Here is a 17,200-nt window from a genome sequence, read left to right as displayed (position 1 = left end):
AGACAGTACCTCCAGAGACAGCCCCAAGGGAGGCAGTGCACCCCGAGACCCCTCCACCAGAGACACCGTGAGGCCAGACAGAGACAGCACCTCCAGAGACAGCCCCAAGGGAGGCAGTGCACCCCGAGGCCCCTCCACCAGAGACACCGTGAGCCCGGACAGAGACAGCACCTCCAGAGACAGCTCCAAGGGAGGTAGTGCACCCCGAGATCCCACCTCCCAGGACACCATGAGCCCACTCAGAGACAGCACCTCCAGAAACAGCCCCAAGGGAGGCAGTGCACCCCGAGACCCCTCCACCAGAGACACCGTGAGGCCAGACAGAGACAGCACCTCCAGAGACAGCCCCAAGGGAGGCAGTGCACCCCGAGACCCCTCCACCAGAGACACCGTGAGGCCAGACAGAGACAGCACCTCCAGAGACAGCCCCAAGGGAGGCAGTGCACCCCGAGGCCCCTCCACCAGAGACACCGTGAGCCCGGACAGAGACAGCACCTCCAGAGACAGCTCCAAGGGAGGTAGTGCACCCCGAGATCCCACCTCCCAGGACACCATGAGCCCACTCAGAGACAGCACCTCCAGAAACAGCCCCAAGGGAGGCAGTGCACCCCGAGACCCCTCCACCAGAGACACCGTGAGGCCAGACAGAGACAGCACCTCCAGAGACAGCCCCAAGGGAGGCAGTGCACCCCGAGGCCCCTCCACCAGAGACACCGTGAGCCCGGACAGAGACAGCACCTCCAGAGACAGCTCCAAGGGAGGCAGTGCAGCCCGAGGCCCCTCCACCAGAGACACCGTGAGCCCGGACAGAGACAGCACCTCCAGAGACAGCTCCAAGGGAGGTAGTGCACCCCGAGATCCCACCTCCCAAGACACCATGAGCCCACTCAGAGACAGCACCTCCAGAGACAGCCCCAAGGGAGGCAGGTCTGGGATGGTGGTCAATGATGATGGCCCAAGATTAGAGAAGAATGTTGGGCTCACCCTTGACCTTGCACAGGATGGAGCGCTGAGCCTCGGTTGGGACGGTGCCTTCCACGAGGTCAGGGAAGAAGACACCAGGGTGACGAAGGATGGTGATAGGAGGGTAACCCATGATGGCGGGCTGTACCTGGCAATGAATGGTAAATTCAGATTGGCCAAGGATGGTGGCGTGGTGTTGGCCAAGGAAGGTGACTTGAGAATGGCCAAGGATGTTGGCTTGGGGTTGGCCAAAGAGAGTGACTTCAGATTGGCCAAGCATGGTGAATTTGCATTAACCAAGGATGATGGCTTGGGGTTGGCCAATGAGGGTGACTTCAGATTGGCCAAGGATGGTGACTTCACATTGACCAAGGATGGTGAATTCGCATTAACCAAAGATGGTGACTCGGGGTTGGCCAAGGATGGTGGCTTCAGATTGACTAAGGATGGAGACTTCAGATTGGCCAAGGATGGTGAATTTGCATTGACCAAGGATGATGGCTTGGGGTTGGCCAAGGATGGTGACTTTGTGTTGACTCCAGATGGCGAGTTCACGTTGACCAAGGATGGTGACAACAATTTGGCCAAGGATGGCGAGTCCACATTGACCAAGGATGGCGGTATGAGCCTGGCCATCAGTGGTGGTACCAGCCTGGTCCTGGATAGTGACCCTGGTCAGATTGTGGGGGCCTCCTCTAAGCCGGGTGAGGAGAGTGTTGCAAGGCCTGCAAAGCGGACATGGCTGCCCCCTGTTCAGGGGGGTTCGCTGCTTCGGTCCAAGCGGTATCTACTGCACCCCGGCTCTGCCATGGAGTCTCACTGCAGTCAACAGTTCAACTCCACCATTTCAGGGCTCTGGAGGAAATGCCACCGCCTGGGGTTCGACCTGGAGACTGACGAGCTTATCCACAAGGGTGAGTGCCCCTGGGGCTGGGGTACCTGGGGGTGGGCAGGTTGAGAGGTGGAAGAAGGGGTTCAGGGTGGTGTGGAGTCGGGAAGGAGGAAGAAGGGGTTCAGGGAGGTGTGGAGGCAGGAAGGTGGAAGAAGGGGTTCAGGGTGGGGTGGAGTCGGGAAGTTGGAAGAAGGGGTTCAGGGAGTTGTGGAGGCAGGAAGGTGGAAGAAGGGGTTCAGGGAGAAGAGGCAGGAAGGTGGAAGAAGGGGTTCAGGGAGAAGAGGCAGGAAGGTGGAAGAAGGGGGTACAGGGACGAGAGGAGGTAGGAAGCTGGAAGAAAGAGTACAAAGAGGAGTGGGGGGGGTGGTGAGGATGCAGAGGAGTGGGGTGCGGGGTGCTGTGGGTGCAGGAAGTGAGGCGGATGGAGATGGGGCGCATAGAATGAGGAATGGGTAGATGGGTGCAGAGAATGGGGAAGCAGGAAGGTATTGGGGCACAGAGACGTGAAGAGGGAGGTGTCGTGGGCTGTGGCTCTGGGTGTCTGCAAGTGGGGCTCACGGAGGTGGGGGTAACAGAGCTGGCATGGGTTTGGAGTAAGGAAATGGGGACCAGTGGGTGTGGGGACACAGGGAGTTGGAAGTAGGGGGCCATGGCACTGAGGCGGCGGCTCAGAGAGAGTTGAGTACAGAAGGGGGGGAGCTGTGGGTGCAGAGAGCGAGAGTACAGAAAGTGGGGGTGCATGAAAGTGTGACACATGAAGGTGGACGCCAACAGATGTGTGGGTGCAGGGGATGGGTTCAAGGGGTGTGGTGCAGAGAGGTGTGGGTGCAGGGGGTGATGCAGGGAGAGGTGGGTGCAGGGGGTGATGCAGAGAGAGGTGGGTGCAGGGGTTGATGCAGGGAGAGGTGGGTGCAGGGGGTGGGTACAAGGTGTGTGATGCAGCGGATGGGTGGAGGGTTCCATGCAGAGAGGTGTGGCTTCAGTGGGTGGATACATGTGGTGGGATGCAGAGAGGTGTGGCTTCAGGGGCATGAGGGTACAAGGTGTGATCTAGAGAGGTACAAGGGGTCTTATGCTGAGAGGTGTAGGTGCAGGGGGATGAGGGTACAAGGTATGGTCTAGAGAGGTGTGGCGGTGTGATCTAGAGAGGTGTGGGTGCAGGGGTATGAGGGTAGAGGGTGTGATCTAGAGAGATGTGGGGGTGTGATGCAGAGAGCTGTGGGTGCAGGGGGTGGGGAAGGTGTGATGCAGAGATCTGTGGGTGAGGGGGATGAGGGTACAAGGTGTGGTCTAGAGAGGTATGGGGGTGTGATCTAGAGAGGTGTGGGTGCAGGGGGATGAGGGTACAAGGTGTGGTCTAGAGAGGTGTGGGGGTGTGATGCAGAGAGGTGTGGGTGCAGGGGGTGTGATCTAGAGAGGTGTAGGTGCAGGGGTATGAGCGTAGAGGGTGTGATCTAGAGAGGTGTGGGGGTGTGATGCAGAGAGCTGTGGGTGCAGGGTGTGGAGGTGTGATCTAGAGAGGTGTGGGTACAGGGTGTGATCTAGAGAGGTGTGGGGGTGTGATGCAGAGAGCTGTGGGTGCAGGGGGTGTGATCTAGAGATGTGTGGGTACGGGGGTATGAGGGTAGAGGGTGTGATCTAGAGAGGTGTGGGAGTGTGATGCAGAGAGCTGTGGGTGCAGGGGGTGGGGTACAGGGTGTGATGCAGGGGGTTGGGGTGGTCTAGAGAGGTGTGGGTGCAGGGGATGAGGGTACAAGGTGTGGTCTATAGAGGTATGGGGGTGTGATCTAGAGAGGTGTGGGTGCAGGGGGATGAGGGTACAAGGTGTAATCTAGAGTGGTGTGGGGGTGTGATGCAGAGAGGTGTGGGTGCAGGGGGATGAGGGTACAAGGTGTGATCTAGAGTGGTGTGGGGGGGGTGATGCAGAGAGGTGTGGGTGCAGGGGATGGGGGTGATCTAGAAATGTGTGGGTACAGGGGAGAGGGTATGGGCAATGGTAGTAGGGGGCAGCTGCTGTGTGCACGGTTCTGGTGTTTCAGGGATGGATCTAGGGGTCCTCCGGAGGGGGCAGGGACCTCTCCCGGCAGGGTGGGCGATGGAATAAATGCCGACGTGTCTTACGTATGTAGGGCAATGGGTCCTATGGATGTAGGGTCATGTTTCCTATGGATGTAGGGTCATGTTTCCTATGGATGTAGGGGCATGTTCCCTTTGAATGTATGGTCATGTTTCCATTGAGTGTAGGGTCATGTTTCCTATGGATGTAGGGTCATGTTTCCCTTGAATGTAGGGTCATGTTTCCTATGGATCTAGGGTCATGTTTCCGTTGAGTGTAGAGTCATGTTTCCGTTGAGTGTAGGGTCATGTTTCCGTTGAGTGTAGGGTCATGCTTCCTATGGATGTAGGGTTATGTTTCCCTTGAGTATGGGGTCATGTTTCCTATGGATGAAGGGTCATGCTTCCTATGGATGTAGGGTTATGTTTCCTATGGATGTAGGGTCATGTTTCCCGTGAATGTAGGGTCATGTTTCCTATGGATGTAGGGTCATGTTTCCGTTGAGTGTAGGGTCATGTTTTCTATGGATGTAGGGTCATGTTCCCTTGAATGTAGGGTCATGTTTCCATTGAGTGTAGGGTCATGTTTCCTATGGATGTAGAGTCATGTTTCCGTTGAGTGTAGGGTTATGTTTCCTATGGATGTAGGGTCATGTTTCCCTTGAATATAGGGTCATGTTTCCCTTGAATATAGGGTCATGTTTCCCTTGAATATAGGGTCATGCTTCCTATGGATGTAGGGTCATGTTTCCTATGGATGTAGGGTCATGTTTCCCGTGAAAGTAGAGTCATGCTTCCTATGGATGTAGGGTAATGTTTCTGTTGAGTGTAGGGTCATGTTTTCTATGGATGTAGGGTCATGTTTCCCTTGAATGTAGGGTCATGTTTCCGTTGAGTGTAGGGTCATGTTTCCGTTGAGTGTAGGGTCATGTTTGTTGTGGATGTAAGGTCATGTTTCCCTTGAATGTAGGGTCATGTTTCCCTTGAGTGTAGGGCCATGTTTCATATGGATGTAGAGTCATGTTTCCGTTGAGTGTAGGGTCATGTTTCCTATGGATGTAGGGTTATGTTTCCGTTGAGTGTAGGGTCATGTTTCCTATGGATGTAGGGTCATGTTTCCCTTGAATATAGGGTCATGTTTCCTATGAGTGTAGGGTCATGCTTCTTATGGATGTATAAGGTCATGCTTCCTATGGATGTAGGGTCATGTTTCCATTGAATATAGGGTCATGCTTCCTATGGATGTAGGGTCATGCTTCTTATGGATGTAGGGTCATGCTTCCCTTGAATATAAGGTCATGCTTCCTATGGGTGTAGGGTCATGCTTCCTATGGATGTAGGGTCATGCTTCCTATGGATGTAGGGTCATGCTTCCCTTGAATATAGGGTCATGCTTCCTATGGATGTAGGGTCATGCTTCCTATGGATGTAGGGTCATGTTTCCCGTGAATGTAGGGTCATGCTTCCTATGGATGTAGGGTCATGCTTCCTATGGGTGTAGGGTCATGCTTCCTATGGATGTAGGGTCATGCTTCCCTTGAATATAGGGTCATGCTTCCTATGGATCTAGGGTCATGCTTCCTATGGATCTAGGGTCATGTTTCCCGTAAATGTAGGGTCATGCTTCCTATGGATGTAGGGTCATGTTTCCTATGGATTCCTACGTATTCACGGTCTCTTGGCCTCCTGGATAGTGGGGGGCTCGGAGTCCCTGTCTAGAACGACTCTGTGGCTGTGGTGAGTGAGGAGTCCAGCGCAGAGAGCAGGTGGGCGCTACAGTCGTTGTAGTACCTTGAAGACCGCTCTGTGGTGTCCACACGGACTGTACTGTGGGTGTTTGGCTGGTGTTTGGGAGGGGCCACCATTAACCGTGGGTGGGGTCATACCCAGCACCACGCCCCTTCTACCCCTTCTGTGTTCCTTAGATGGGCCGATCTAGCGCCAAGGAGCAGCGCAGCGCTTTACAGAGCGCACTGGCATTGCAGCAGAAGCCAGTCACAGTGTTACTAGAGCTGTGGGGAGGCGAGCCGTGCGAGGAGGGGGTGGACGGGATTTAGGGGTTGCGGTCGGTGATGTCGGGACTGGGGTGGGGGGTGGACGGGGGGGCTCAAGACCGCATCACAGAAACCAGGATGCTCATCCTTTAAGACGCAGGGTGCAATAGGATTTTTTATTTTTTTTTACAAAATCAAATTTTTTTGGTTGCGATCCGAGGCTGGGATTGGATCCCAGATCTGGCGAATGAGACCTCAGCATCCTGAGACCTTGACATTACTCACCCCCTCCCCATCCAAGGGCCTGCCCCCCATAACGGGGCCGGCCTCGGAAGGCGGCAGTCGGGCCAGGGGCAATGCCTGAGGGTACCTGGGGCCGCGTCTCAGGGCCTCTGTTAGCGCCCGCGGCAGGAGAGCATCCCTCCTTGGGATGGGATGGAGGGGGTTTAGGCTGAGATGCCCTCCCTGGGGGCAGTCTCCCCTCGGCCCCCTGCGGGAGGGCCATGCCCAGAAGCAATTCCTTCCTCTGGCCCCATCCCCCGCCCATTGCAGGGCCTCGCTGGAGGGGGGGCAGGTCATTGTGTGACCACTGGATCCTTTTCAGCCCAGCCCCGGAGACGCAGCAGTGTGTGTTTGTTAACCCCTCCCCTGCCAGCGGCCGCCCTGAGATTATGGGGGGCTGGAAGGAGGGGGCTCTGGGCTGGTGATCTTGTGGCCTTTGGCCCCCACCTTTCTGTTACTGGAGCAATAGCAGCGGCCTCACCTGACCCCGCCCCTGTCACATTTCTCTAAAAATGAGTCCAGTGGCCACTTTTTGGGGACTTCCGGAGCCTAATTATGATCCCAATCCGACCCTAAAACACAGTGGGACACCCCTCCCCACACCTGGTCCTACCCCCAGTGCTGTGTGATTGAGTACAAGATGCACGCTGAAGGAGGAGCCTGGCGACGTCATCCAGGAGGGCCCAGGGTGTAAACTCTGATATCATGGTAAAGGCTGACACCGGGGCCCTATGGTCCTGTGTCCTATCGGCCATGAGGGTGGGGTGTCCCTCATAAAGGACAGAATGAACAAGCCTCGAGTGAAATATAGCCTTCCCACCTACCACCTCTCCTGTGCACTGTGAGAGAGGGCAGTTATCACATGACCCTGCCCCTACAAAGATGCCCCTTGCTGTGCCCTGTGAGAAGGGTAGATATCACATGACCCTGCCCCTACAAAGATGCCCCTTGCTGTGCCCTGTGAGAAAGGGGCACACAGCTCCCTCTCTCTCCTGTACAGCTCCCTGAAGCATGTATGCAGCTCCCTTCTGTCCATGGTGCTGAGACACAGCTCCCTCTGTCTCCTGTACAGCTCCCTGTATGATCTCTGCAGCTCCCTGCTGTCCACGGTGCCGAGACACAGCTCCCTCTGTCACCTGTACAGCTCCCTGTGTTTCCTGTCTAACTCGCTGCTGTCCGTGGTGCTGACCCTCTGCTCTCCATGGACCCTATGGCAGTGAAGAACTAGGGCCTGATTTAGTTGTCAGTGGACGGGTTACTCCATCAGAACATGACGGATAGCCTGAAATTATATCCTATGGGATTTATATTTGGGCGGACAGGACATCTGTCACAGTGGGATGGAGTAACCCGTCCTCCAACAACTAAACAAAGTCCCATGTGAATACACCAGATTGAGTCAGAAAACTGAGTGGATTGTAACCCACGAAGCACCTGTGCATTATATGAGGGTGGTGTGTTTTATGAGGGTGGTGCATAATATGAGGGTGATGCATTATATGAGGTTGGTGCATTGTATTAGGGTGGAGGTTGGTGCATTTTATGAGAGTGGTTCATTTGATAAAGGTGGTGCATTATATGAGGATGGTGCATTTTGTGAAGGTGTAGCATTGTATGAGGGTGGAGCATTATATGAAGGTGGTGCATTATATGAGGGTGGGGCATTTTATGAAGGTGGTGCATTATATCAGGGTGGTGCGTTATATGAGGGTGGTGCATTGTATGAGGGTGGTGCATTGTATGAGGGTGGTGCATTCTGAGCAACGATCTTTCCAGTGAGGCCTACAGCAGTAGTTGCTGTTAGGTGGTTCCAACCCTCCTTTCAATATGAATGGACACACTCAAGAATACACCATATTCTGCTGTGGGGCCTGGCCATGAGGCTTGTTCATTCTGTTCTACATGACGGTGGGGCGTCCCTCATAAAGGACAGAATGAACAAGCCTCGAGTGAAATATAGCCTTCCCACCTACCATCCTCAAAAGACACCCTCTCCTGTGCACTGTGAGAGAGGGCAGTTATCACATGACCCTGCCCCTACAAAGATGCCCCTTGCTGTGCCCTGTGAGAAGGGGGCACACATCTCCCTCTCTCTCCTGTACAGCTCCCTGTAGCATCGATGCAGCTCCCTGCTGTCCATGGTGCTGATACACAGCTTTCTTTATGATCGACACAGCTCCCTGCTGTCCGTGGTGCTGACCCACCGCTCCCTTAGCTCTTGTACCATTCCCTGCGGTCCATGGTGCTGACCTAAGCTCCCTGTGTTTCCTCTCTAACTCCCTGATGTCCATGGTGCTGACCTCAGCACCCTGTGTTTCCTATCTAACTCCCTGCTGTCCGTGGTGCTGACCTCAGCACCCTGTGTTTCCTATCTAACTCCTTGCTGTCTGTGGTGCTGACCTCAGCTCCCTGTGTTTCCTCTCTAACTCCCTGATGTCCGTGGTGCTGACCTTAGCACCCTGTGTTTCCTATCTAACTCCCTGCTGTCCATGGTGCAGACCTCAGCACCCTGTGTTTCCTATCTCACTCCCTGCTGTCCGTGGTGCAGACCGCAGCACCATGTGTTTCCTCTCTAACTCCCTGATGTCCATGGTGCTGACCTCAGCACCCTGTGTTTCCTATCTAACTCGCTGCTGCCCATGGTGCTGACCTCAGCTCCCTGTGTTTCCTCTCAAACTCCCTGCTGTCCATGGTGCTGACCTTAGCACCCTGTGTTTCCTCTCTAACTCCCTGATGTCCATGGTGCTGACCTCAGAACCCTGTGTTTCCTATCTAACTCCCTGCTGTCTGTGGTGCTGTCCTCAGCACTCTGTGTTTCCTTTCTCACTCCCTGCTGCTGACCTCAGCACCCTGTGTTTCCTATCTAACTCCCTGCTGTCTGTGGTGCTGACCTCAGCACCCTGTGTTTCCTCTCTAACTCCCTGCTGTCCATGGTGCTGACCTCAGCTCCTTGTGTTTCCTATCTAACTCCCTGCTGTCCATCGTGCAGACCTCAGCACCCTGTGTTTCAGGTGCAGACCTCAGCACCCTGTGTTTCCTATCTAACTCCCTTCTGTCCGTGGTCCTGACCTCAGCACCCTGTGTTTCCTAACTAACTCCCTGCTGTCCGTGGTCCTGACCTCAGCACCCTGTGTTTCCTAACTAACTCCTAACTAACTCCCTGCTGTCCGTGGTCCTGACCTCAGCACCCTGTATTTCCGAACTAACACCTCAGCACCCTGTGTTTCCTAACTAACTCCCTGCTGTCCATGGTGCTGACTCTCAGCACCCTGTGTTTCCTATTTAACTCCCTGCTGTCCATGCACCATGGACAGCAGGGAGTAAGGGAGGAAACACAGGGAGCTGAGGTCAGCACCACAGACCGCAGGGAGTTAGATAGGAAACACAGGGTGCTGACCTCAGCACCCTGTGTTTCCTATCTCACTCCCTGGTGTCCGTGGTCCTGACCTCAGCACTCTGTGTTTCCTATCTAACTCCCTGCTGTCCATGGTGCTGACCTCAGCACCCTGTGTTTCCTATCTAACTCCCTGCGGTCTGTGGTGCTGACCTCAGCTCCCTGTGTTTCCTCCCTTACTCCCTGCTGTCCATGGTGCTGACTTCAGCACTCTTTGTTTCCTATCTAACTCCCTGGTGTCCGTGGTCCTGACCTCAGCTCCCTGTGTTTCCTATCTAACTCCCTGCTGTCCGTGGTGCTGACACACCCTGTGTTTCCTATCTAACTCCCTGCTGTCCATGGTGCTGACCTCAGCTCCCTGTGTTTCCTATCTAACTCCCTGCTGTCCGTGGTGCTGACCTCAGCACCCTGTGTTTCCTATCTAACTCCCTGCTGTCCGTGGTGCTGACCTCAGTACCCTGTGTTTCCTCTCTAACTCCCTGCTGTCCACAGTGCTGAGCACAGCTCCCTCTGTCTCCTGTACAGCTCCCTGTATGATCTGTGCAGCTCCCTGCTGTCCGTAGTGCTGACCTCAGCACCCTGTGTTTCCTATCTAACTCCCTGCGGTCCATGGTGCTGACCTCAGCTCCCTGTGTTTCCTCTCTAACTCCCTGCTGTCCATGGTGCTGACTTCAGCAGCCTGTGTTTCCTCGCTAACTCCATGCTGTCCATCGTGCAGACCTCAGCACCCTGTGTTTCAGGTGCTGACCTCAGCACCCTGGGTTTCCTATCTAACTCCCTTCTGTCCGTGGTCCTGACCTCAGCACCCTGTGTTTCCTATCTAACTCCCTTCTGTCCGTGGTCCTGACCTCAGCATCCTGTGTTTCCTAACTAACACCTCAGCACCCTGTGTTTCCTAACTAACTCCCTGCTGTCCATGGTGCTGACCTCAGCACCCTGTGTTTCCTATCTAACTCCCTGCTGTCCATGGTGCTGACCTCAGCACCCTGTGTTTCCTATTTCACTCCCTAGTGTCCGTGGTCCTGACCTCAGCACTCTGTGTTTCCTATCTAACTCCCTGCTGTCCATGGTGCTGACCTCAGCACTCTTTGGGGGTTATTACAACTTTGGAGGAGGTGTTAATCCGTCCCAAAAGTGACTGTAAAGTGACGGATATACCACCAGCCGTATTACGAGTTCCATAGATATAATGGACTCGTAATACTGCTGGTGGTATTTCCGTCACTTTACCGTCACTTCTGGGACGGATTAACACCTCCTCCAAAGTTGTAATAACCCCCTTTGTTTCCTATCTAACTCCCTGGTGTCCATGGTGCTGACCTCAGCACCCTGTGTTTCCTATCTCACTCCCTTCTGTCCGTGGTCCTGACCTCAGCACCCTGTGTTTCCTAACTAACTCCCTGCTGTCCGTGGTCCTGACCTCAGCACCCTGTGGGGGTCATTCTGACCTTGGCGGTCTTTTCGCAAGCAGTGAAGTGAAGTACCGCCGCAGTGAAGACCGCCGACCGCGGCGGTATGCCGCTGTGCGCATTCTGACCGCTGGGAGCGTTCCGCCGGAAAACCGCCAGCAGCCACACTGGCGGTCGGCGGGAAAGTGGAGACTGGTCAACCTCCACCGCCACGCCAGCAGAACACCGCCCACAGAATTACGACCCACATTTCTGTGTGGCGGTCTTCTGTTGGCGGTCTTCTGTTGGCGGTCACCTCCCCATGGCTCCTGTCACCTCCCGGAGGACCAACGCACAAGGTAAGTTGATCGTCCGTGAGGGGAGGGGGTGGGGGGGTGTTGTGTGATGTGTGCGTGTGAGTGTGTAGAGGGGGTGTGTGAGTGCGTGCATGCGGGCGGGGAGTGCTGCTGTGCCTATGGGCAATGTGTGTAGTTCGGCGGGTGCGCATGTCGGCATGTATGTGTGCGGGTATGTGTCCCCGTTGTGTATGTGTGTGTGTAGGGGGTGTGTATATGTGCATGTTGGGGGTGTGTGCATGTCGGGGTGCGTGTATGTGCATGTCGGGGTGGGGGTGGGGAGGGGGTTCGTACCACCTCTGGCGGGTGGCAGGGGGGTGGAGGGTGTGGGGGGAGGACTCGGGGGGGCAGTGGGGGGTGGGGGAGACCCCTATCAGTGCCAGGGAAGGAATTCCCTGGCCCCGATAGTGCCTACCGCCATGGTTCGCATGGCGGTTCCCGAACGCCAGAAACCGCGGCGGTGAGCAGGGTCATGATACCGTTGGCGGTCTTGGGTCGACCGCCGGACCGGAGTGCGCAGACTCCAGCCCGTCGGTCATGACCGCCGTGGCTGTCGGAGTGGGGAAGTGGCGGTCGGTCGCGGCGGTGACCGCCGCGGTCAGAATGCCATTTTTAATACCGCCAGTCTGTTCGCGGTCCGACCGCCGCCTCTCCGCCGACCGCCAAGGTCAGAATGAGGGCCTGTGTTTCCTAACTAACTCCCTGCTGTCCGTGGTCCTGACCTCAGCACCCTGTATTTCCGAACTAACACCTCAGCACCCTGTGTTTCCTAACTAACTCCCTGCTGTCCATGGTGCTGACCTCAGCACCCTGTGTTTCCTATCTAACTCCCTGCTGTCCATGGTGCTGACCTCAGCACCCTGTGTTTCCTATCTAACTCCCTGCGGTCTGTGGTGCTGACCTCAGCTCTCTGTGTTTCCTATCTAACTCCCTGCTGTCCGTGGTGCTGACCTCAGCACCCTGTGTTTCCTATCTAACTCCCTGCTGTCCGTGGTGCTGACCTCAGTACCCTGTGTTTCCTCTCTAACTCCCTGCTGTCCACAGTGCTGAGCACAGCTCCCTCTGTCTCCTGTACAGCTCCCTGTATGATCTGTGCAGCTCCCTGCTGTCCGTAGTGCTGACCTCAGCACCCTGTGTTTCCTATCTAACTCCCTGCGGTCCATGGTGCTGACCTCAGCAGCCTGTGTTTCCTCGCTAACTCCCTGCTGTCCATCGTGCAGACCTCAGCACCCTGTGTTTCAGGTGCTGACCTCAGCACCCTGTGTTTCCTATCTAACTCCCTTCTGTCCGTGGTCCTGACCTCAGCATCCTGTGTTTCCTAAATAACACCTCAGCACCCTGTGTTTCCTAACTAACTCCCTGCTGTCCATGGTGCTGACCTCAGCACCCTGTGTTTCCTATCTAACTCCTATCTAACTCCCTGCTGTCCATGGTGCTGACCTCAGCACCCTGTGTTTCCTATCTCACTCCCTGGTGTCCGTGGTCCTGACCTCAGCACTCTGTGTTTCCTATCTAACTCCCTGCTGTCCATGGTGCTGACCTCAGCACTCTTTGGGGGTTATTACAACTTTGGAGGAGGTGTGAATCCGTCCCAAAAGTGACGGTGAAGTGACGGATATACCACCAGCCGTATTACGAGTTCCATAGGATATAATGGACTCGTAATACTGCTGGTGGTATATCCGTCACTTTACCGTCACTTCTGGGACGGATTAACACCTCCTCCAAAGTTGTAATAACCCCCTTTGTTTCCTATCTACCTCCCTGGTGTCCGTGGTCCTGACCTCAGCTCCCTGTGTTTCCTATCTAACTCCCTGCTGTCCGTGGTGCTGACACACCCTGTGTTTCCTATCTAACTCCCTGCTGTCCGTGGTGCTGACACACCCTGGGTTTCCTATCTAACTCCCTGCTGTCCATGGTGCTGACCTCTGCTCCCTGTGTTTCCTATCTAACTCCCTGCGGTCCGTGGTGCTGACCTCAGCTCCCTGTGTTTCCTCTCTAACTCCCTGCTGTCCATGGTGCTGACTTCAGCAGCCTGTGTTTCCTCGCTAACTCCCTGCTGTCCATCGTGCAGACCTCAGCACCCTGTGTTTCCTATCTAACTCCCTTCTGTCTGTGGTCCTGACCTCAGCACCCTGTGTTTCCTATCTAACTCCCTTCTGTCCGTGGTCCTGACCTCAGCATCCTGTGTTTCCTAACACCTCAGCACCCTGTGTTTCCTAACTAAATCCCTGCTGTCCATGGTGCTGACCTCAGCACCCTGTGTTTCCTATCTAACTCCCTGCTGTCCATGGTGCTGACCTCAGCACCCTGTGTTTCCTATCTCACTCCCTGGTGTCCGTGGTCCTGATCTCAGCACTCTGTGTTTCCTATCTAACTCCCTGCTGTCCATGGTGCTGACCTCAGCACTCTTTGGGGGTTATTACAATTTTGGAGGAGGTGTTAATCCGTCCCAAAAGTGACTGTAAAGTGACGGATATACCACCAGCCGTATTACGAGTTCCATAGGATATAATGGACTCGTAATACTGCTGGTGGTATTTCCGTCACTTTACCGTCACTTCTGGGACGGATTAACACCTCCTCCAAAGTTGTAATAACCCCCTTTGTTTCCTATCTAACTCCCTGGTGTCCATGGTGCTGACCTCAGCACCCTGTGTTTCCCATCTAACTCCCTGCTGTCCATGGTGCTGACCTCAGCACCCTGTGTTTCCTATCTCACTCCCTGGTGTCCGTGGTCCTGACCTCAGCACTCTGGGGGTTATTCTAACTTTGGAGGAAGTGTTAATCCGTCCCAAAAGTGACGGAAGAGTGACGGATTTACCACCAGCCGTATTACGAGTCCATTATATCCTATGGAACTCGTAATACGGCTGGTGGTATATCCGTCACTTTACCGTCACTTTTGGGACGGATTAACACTCCTCCAAAGTTAGAATAACCCCCTCTGTGTTTCCTATCTAACTCCCTGCTGTCCATGGTGCTGACCTCAGCACCCTGTGTTTCCTATCTAACTCCCTGCGGTCTGTGGTGCTGACCTCAGCTCCCTGTGTTTCCTCCCTTACTCCCTGCTGTCCATGGTGCTGACCTCAGCACCCTGTGTTTCCTATCTATCTCCCTGCGGTCTGTGGTGCTGACCTCAGCTCCCTGTGTTTCCTCCCTTACTCCCTGCTGTCCGTGGTGCTGACTTCAGCACTCTCTGTTTCCTATCTAACTCCCTGGTGTCCGTGGTCCTGACCTCAGCTCCCTGTGTTTCCTATCTAACTCCCTGCTGTCCGTGGTGCTGACACACCCTATGTTTCCTATCTAACTCCCTGCTGTCCATGGTGCTGACCTCAGCTCCCTGTGTTTCCTCCCTTACTCCCTGCTGTCCATGGTGCTGACTTCAGCACTCTTTGTTTCCTATCTAACTCCCTGGTGTCCGTGGTCCTGACCTCAGCTCCCTTGTGTTTCCTATCTAACTCCCTGCTGTCCGTGGTGCTGACACACCCTGTGTTTCCTATCTAACTCCCTGCGGTCCGTGGTGCTGACCTCAGCTCCCTGTGTTTCCTCCCTTACTCCCTGCTGTCCGTGGTGCTAACCTCAGCACCCTGTGTTTTCTATTTAACTCCCTGCTGTCTGTGGTGCTGACCTCAGCACCCTGTGTTTCCTCTCTAACTCCCTGCTGTCCACGGTGCTGAGCACAGCTCCCTCTGTCTCCTGTACAGCTCCCTGTATGATCTGTGCAGCTCCCTGCTGTCTGTGGTTCTGACCTCAGCTCCCTGTGTTTCCTATCTAACTCCTTGCTGTCTGTGGTGCTGACCTCAGCACCCTGTGTTTCCTCTTTAACTCCCTGCGGTCCATGGTGCTGACCTCAGCTCCCTGTGTTTCCTATCTAACTCCCTGCTGTGTGTGGTGCTGACCTCTGCAGTCCATGGTACTGACCTTGGCACCCTGTTTCCTATCTAACTCCCTGCGGTCGATGGTGCCGAACTCAGCTCCCTGTGTTTTCCTCTCTAACTCCCTAATGTCCATGGTGCTGACCTCTGCACCATGTGTTCCCTATCTAACTCCCTGCTGTCCATGGTGCTGACATCAGCACCCAGTGTTTCCTATCTAACTCCATGTGGTCCATGGTGCTGACCTCAGCTCCCTGTGTTTACTATCTAACTCCCTGTGGTCCGTGGTGCTGACCTCGGCTCCCTGTGTTTCCTATCTAACTCCCTGCTGTCCATGGTGCTGACCTCTGCAGTCCATGGTACTGACCTTGGCACCCTGTGTTTCCTATCTAACTCCCTGCGGTCCATGGTGCTGACCTCAGCTCCCTCTGTTACCTACCTAACTCCCTGCTGTCCGTGGTGCTGACCCACTGCTCCCTTAGCTCTTGTACCATTCACTGCGGTCTATGGTGCTGACCTCAGCTCCCTGTGTTTCCTATCTAACTCGCTACTGTCCATGGGACTGACCTCAGCACCCTTTGTTTCCTATCTAACTCCCTTCGGTCCATGGTGCTGACCTCAGCACCCTGTGTTTCCTATCTAACTCCCTGCTGTCCGTGGTGCTGACCTCAGCTCCCTGTGTTTCCTATCTAACTCCCTGTTGTCCGTGGTGCTGACCCACCTTGTATTTCCTATCTAACTCCCTGCTGTCCATGGTGCTGACCTCTGCTCCCTGTGTTTCCTATCTAACTCCCTGCTGTCCATGGTGCAGACCTCAGCACCCTGTGTTTCAGGTGCTGACCTCAGCACCCTGTGTTTCCTATCTAACTCCCTGCTGTCCGTGGTGCTGACTCCCTGCTGTCCATGGACCCTATGGCAGTGAAGACCTAAGGCCTGATTTAGTTGTCAGTGGACTAATTACTCCATCACAACATGACGGATAGCCCGTAATTATATCCTATGGGATTTATATTTGGGCATTATATGAGGGTGGTGCATTTTATGAGGGTTGTGCATTATATGAGATTGGTGCATTTTGAGGGTTGTATATTATATTAGGGTACTGCATTATATGAGGTTGGTGCATTTTATGAGGGTGGTGCATTATATGAGGGTGGTGCTTTGTATTAAGGTGATGCATTTTATGAGGGTTGTGCATTATATGAGGGTACTGCATTATATGAGTGTGGTGCATTATATTAGGGTGGTGCATTGTATTAATGTGGTGCATTTTATGAGGGTGGTGCATTTTATGAGGGTGGGGCATTAGATGAGGTTGGTGCATTATATGAGAGTGGTGCATTGTATGAGGGTGGTGCATTATATGAGGGTGGTGCATTGTATGAAGGTAGTGCATTGTATGACAGTGGTGCATTTTATGGGGGTGGTGCATTATATGAGGGTGGTGCATTGTATGAAGGTGGTGCATTGTACGATGGTGGTGCATTATATGATGGCAGTGAAGACCTAGGGCCTAATGTAGTTGTCAGTGGACAGGTTACGCCATCACAACATGACAGATAGCCCGTAATTATATCCTATGCAATTTATATTTGGGCATTATATGAGGGTGGTGCATTACATGAGGGTGGTGCATTGTATTAAGGTGGTGCATTTTATGAGGATGGTGTATTATATGAGGGTACTGCATTATATGAGGTTGGTGCATTTTATGAGGGTGGTGCATTATATGAGAGAGGTGCATTGCATAGAGTAATGCATTATATGAGGTTGGTGAACTGTATGAGGGTCGTGCATTATATGAGGGAGGTGCATTTTATGAGGTTTGTGCATTATATGAGGTTTGTGCATTTTATGAGGGTGGTGCATTATGTGGCGGTGGTGCATTTTATGAGGGTGGTGCATTATATGACGGTGGTGCATTGTATTAAGGTGGTGCATTTTATGAGGGTGGTGCGTTATATGAGGGTGGTGCATTTTATAAGAGTCGGGCATTAT

At 54.0% G+C, this 17,200-nt stretch overlaps 1 protein-coding gene across 1 annotated transcript in view; it reads left to right on the top strand.

Moving 5' to 3' along the window:
• LOC138283674 (serine-rich adhesin for platelets-like) overlaps positions 1-17,200 on the top strand; it is a 171,958-nt gene that overhangs the window by 965 nt on the left and 153,793 nt on the right. The window contains exon 1 of the mRNA XM_069221624.1: positions 1-1,877. This exon is cut by the window's left edge and continues 965 nt beyond it. Coding sequence (XP_069077725.1) covers positions 1-1,877 — 1,877 coding nt within the window. The remainder of the gene's footprint in view (positions 1,878-17,200) is intronic.

This window comes from Pleurodeles waltl, chromosome 3_1 (genome assembly GCF_031143425.1).
Source record: "Pleurodeles waltl isolate 20211129_DDA chromosome 3_1, aPleWal1.hap1.20221129, whole genome shotgun sequence".
Taxonomy (NCBI): domain Eukaryota; kingdom Metazoa; phylum Chordata; class Amphibia; order Caudata; family Salamandridae; genus Pleurodeles; species Pleurodeles waltl.
Note: the sequence above shows the minus strand (reverse complement) of the source record. Positions and strands in the feature narration are given on the sequence as shown.